At 30.5% G+C, this 3268-nt stretch overlaps 1 protein-coding gene across 1 annotated transcript; it reads left to right on the top strand.

The window, feature by feature from the left end:
* Positions 1 to 499: 499 nt before the first annotated feature.
* On the top strand, positions 500 to 3225 carry LOC111617461 (zinc finger protein 595-like). Its single transcript, XM_023358744.1, has 2 exons — positions 500 to 650; positions 2225 to 3225. Exon 2 carries the CDS (start codon positions 2251 to 2253, stop codon positions 3223 to 3225), a length of 975 nt encoding a protein of 324 aa, XP_023214512.1. The 5' UTR covers positions 500 to 650; positions 2225 to 2250.
* The last annotated feature ends 43 nt before the right edge of the window (positions 3226 to 3268 follow it).

Genomic DNA, 3268 nt, shown 5'->3' with positions numbered 1-3268 from the left:
CAGAACACCTGTAAGCTAGTGCTAAAATAAGATTACATAGGTTCGAATAGCATGCAACTAATTACTTTTAGCGTTTTCAAATCTTCAAATACATTTATTTTTTAATAAACAACGTTATTTTATTTTAGCCCCAATCAAAAAATCCTGATTACGCCCTTGCATCTAAATAAGTAATTTAATAAAATAACTGGTTTGAAATGAAACGAGTTACGTTATTGGTGTGATTATCCATCTGAATAAATGTCACATTATTAGACAATGCCTCTATTTTAAAGCGAATATTTTCGTTAAGTTCGATAAGTTTTTAACACAATCAATTCGTAACGTAAGAAAATTTCATTTAAAAGTAATATTTTTAAATTATTTTCACAATTAAAAACCGGAGTATTGCTTGTACTTTTGTGCTGAACTCGATTTAGTAAACTACACAATTATGTAAATTAGTAATTTGACAAAATCCAGAAATATTATTAATTCCCATGCAAAACCGAACTAAAAATAAAACTGTTGATTATTAACAAACAATTCGAAATTTTATTCATTTGTCACAAATATAATTGAAATATATTCATGATAATTAAGCAACGTTTTCACCAATACTTGAAAAGGAAAGACGTGAAACTATCCCTTGTAAATAAAGAAAGATTTTCGTAAGTATAAAACCTTTATTAAATAATCAGTCATCACTTTCATTTATATTTTAAAATTAATTAATAATAATAAATTAACAATAACTTTTATAGTGATAAAATTATATTAATTGTTTCCAAACATTTCATATCTATTCAAATCGCATTATGTCAAAAAGTGATCAAGTAGAAAACGTATTTTCTCGTTCATTAATTACGTTTTTATTGTTTCTTGTCAAGTAAAACAATTTATACGATGTTTAAATGAAGTAATAATTGAAAATTGGTTCTTTTAAGCAACATTTTAAGTAGCTAAAAAAGTATTGATTTGCTTACTGCTGCTCTTTACTTCGAATGAATGCAGTAATAGTGTCTGCCTGTACATGTACTTTCAATATAACAAGAACATTTTTTAATTTGATTCTTAATTTATTCATTGATGACGAAAACTTTTAAACTTTTACAACATGCTGAAGCAAGCATTTGGATCGTTTATTTTAATCGATATTCCTGCACTCATCTTAAAGGAAATTTCAACAAAATAAATGATCTTAAGAGTAATCAGTGTTACTAAAAGACATTGAATACAGTCAGGTTAGACGGTTAATACTCTTTTAATGTTTAAAATTTAATGAATACTTTTAATGGTTTATATTGTTTGATGAGCATTGACTTAGAATTTTTAATATATATTTTTTATTAGTTTACGTTTTGTAACTAGTTGTATTAAATATCCATTTTAAACAGCTACATAACTTGTGAAAAATATAAGGTTAACAATAAAAAAAATGAACATAAAAAATATACAAAGTTAACAAAATACAAATAAATATGCGTATAAGAAAAATATATACAAAAATCTATGACAGCTAACTATAATTATAGGTAGGCACATAATTAAAGGGTTTTTATGTCCAAATCGNCTGTTTCATCTTGCTCTTATAAATTCATATTTTTTTTTTATATCCATAGCGATAGTTGGAGAATGTGACTTTATAATGATTTTCGCATCATCCTACTTTAAAACTAATCTTTCCACCTGCTGCAATGCTGCTAAGAATGTATTACTATGGCCTTGTCGTACAATGTAGTTGTTTTCCTATTAGATTTTTTTATGTGACACCAAAGTAATCCTTTTAAAGGCCTATCTGTCGATTTTCATAAAGTATATTGTATACTCCAGTTTATTATTGTTTCTTTAGCTTCTCTTTATGATTTTTCAGTAAGTTGTAAATGTTAAGAGCTTATTTGTTAACTATCTTTGAGTTTTTATCTGTTTCCTAATTATTTATACTGTCTCTAAACGGTTCGATTTATTTGAATTTATTCATCTATCGATATTTTTTGGAGACTTATTATTGTTTTCTTCATAACACTTGACGAGTTCTTCTGCAGAGTATGTTTAATACCTTAAAGTTGTAGTTTAAGTTTATTGTTATGCAAAATATAAGGTTAACATTAAACAAGTTATCTATTTAATTCGTTTAATACATTTAAATTTGTATTTAGAATTTTTCAAACGTTAAAACTTAAATAAAATGTTTTATATGTGCAACATTTATATTTATTACCTAAAATGGAACCTTTTTTTACAGAGAGCCCGCAAGTAACCTATAACAAAATGGAAGATAAATCGAATCGTCGCCATACGAGTTTTGATAAAATCGATGGGAATAGTGATATACATAAAGTTTACGAGTGTGAATTTTGCTCGGAGGCTTTTTCATATAAATCTGGTTTAGAACAACATTTAACAAAACACTCGAACGAAAAGCCTTTTCGATGTAAAATGTGTGACAAAACATTCAAATATAAAACTACATTGACTGTTCACGAGCAATTGCATACAGAAGAAAAACCGTTTAAGTGCAAAATTTGTTCTCAATCTTTTACCACTAGTAAACTCTTAAAAGAACACAAAATAGTTCACGATCCTGGAAGAACTGCGAAGACAGAAAAATATGATTTGCATAGTAAATTCCATGAGAGAAAATCAAATGACCCAAATGAAAGTCTAGAGCAAGCAGGACCTTCTTCGGCTCACACTCACGAAGAGATGATGCAAGCAGGATCGTCTTCAGCTCACATTTACAAAAATATGACACAGGAAAAACCGTATTCACCTCACAATTACGAAGGGATGACACAAGCAGGACCGTCTACACCTCAAATTTACGAAGGGATGACGCAGGCAGAACCGTCTTCAGCTCACACTCATAAATGGATGATGCAGACAGGACCGTTTTCAGCTAACATTTACAAAGGGATGACGCAGGCAGCACCGTTTTCAGCTCACACTTATGACTGGACGATGCAGGCCGGGCAATATTCACCTCACACCCACGAATCCATGATGCAGGCAGGACAGTCTTTACTTCACACCCACGGATGGATGATGCATGCAGAACAATCTTTACCATACACCCACAAATTGATGATGTATGCAAGACAGTCTTCAGCTCACACTAACGAATCGATGATGCAGGCAGGACAGTCTTTCTCACACTCACGAATTGATGATGCAGGCAGGACCGTCTTCAGCTCTTACTTACGAAGAAATGATGCATGCAGGATCGTATTCAGCACACACTTATGACTGGACGATGCAGGCAGGGCTGTCTTCAGCTCACACTCAAGAA

The sequence above is a fragment of the Centruroides sculpturatus genome, unplaced genomic scaffold (genome assembly GCF_000671375.1).
Source record: "Centruroides sculpturatus isolate CEXI.00-Female unplaced genomic scaffold, Cexi_2.0 scaffold6278, whole genome shotgun sequence".
In the NCBI taxonomy this organism is placed as follows: Eukaryota; Metazoa; Arthropoda; class Arachnida; order Scorpiones; family Buthidae; genus Centruroides; species Centruroides sculpturatus.
Note: the sequence above shows the minus strand (reverse complement) of the source record. Positions and strands in the feature narration are given on the sequence as shown.

Bases quoted from the DNA above. Each gene is read 5' to 3' on its own strand.
- LOC111617461 (XM_023358744.1), top strand. From the start codon at position 2,251: ATGGAAGATAAATCGAATCGTCGCCATACGAGTTTTGATAAAATCGAT.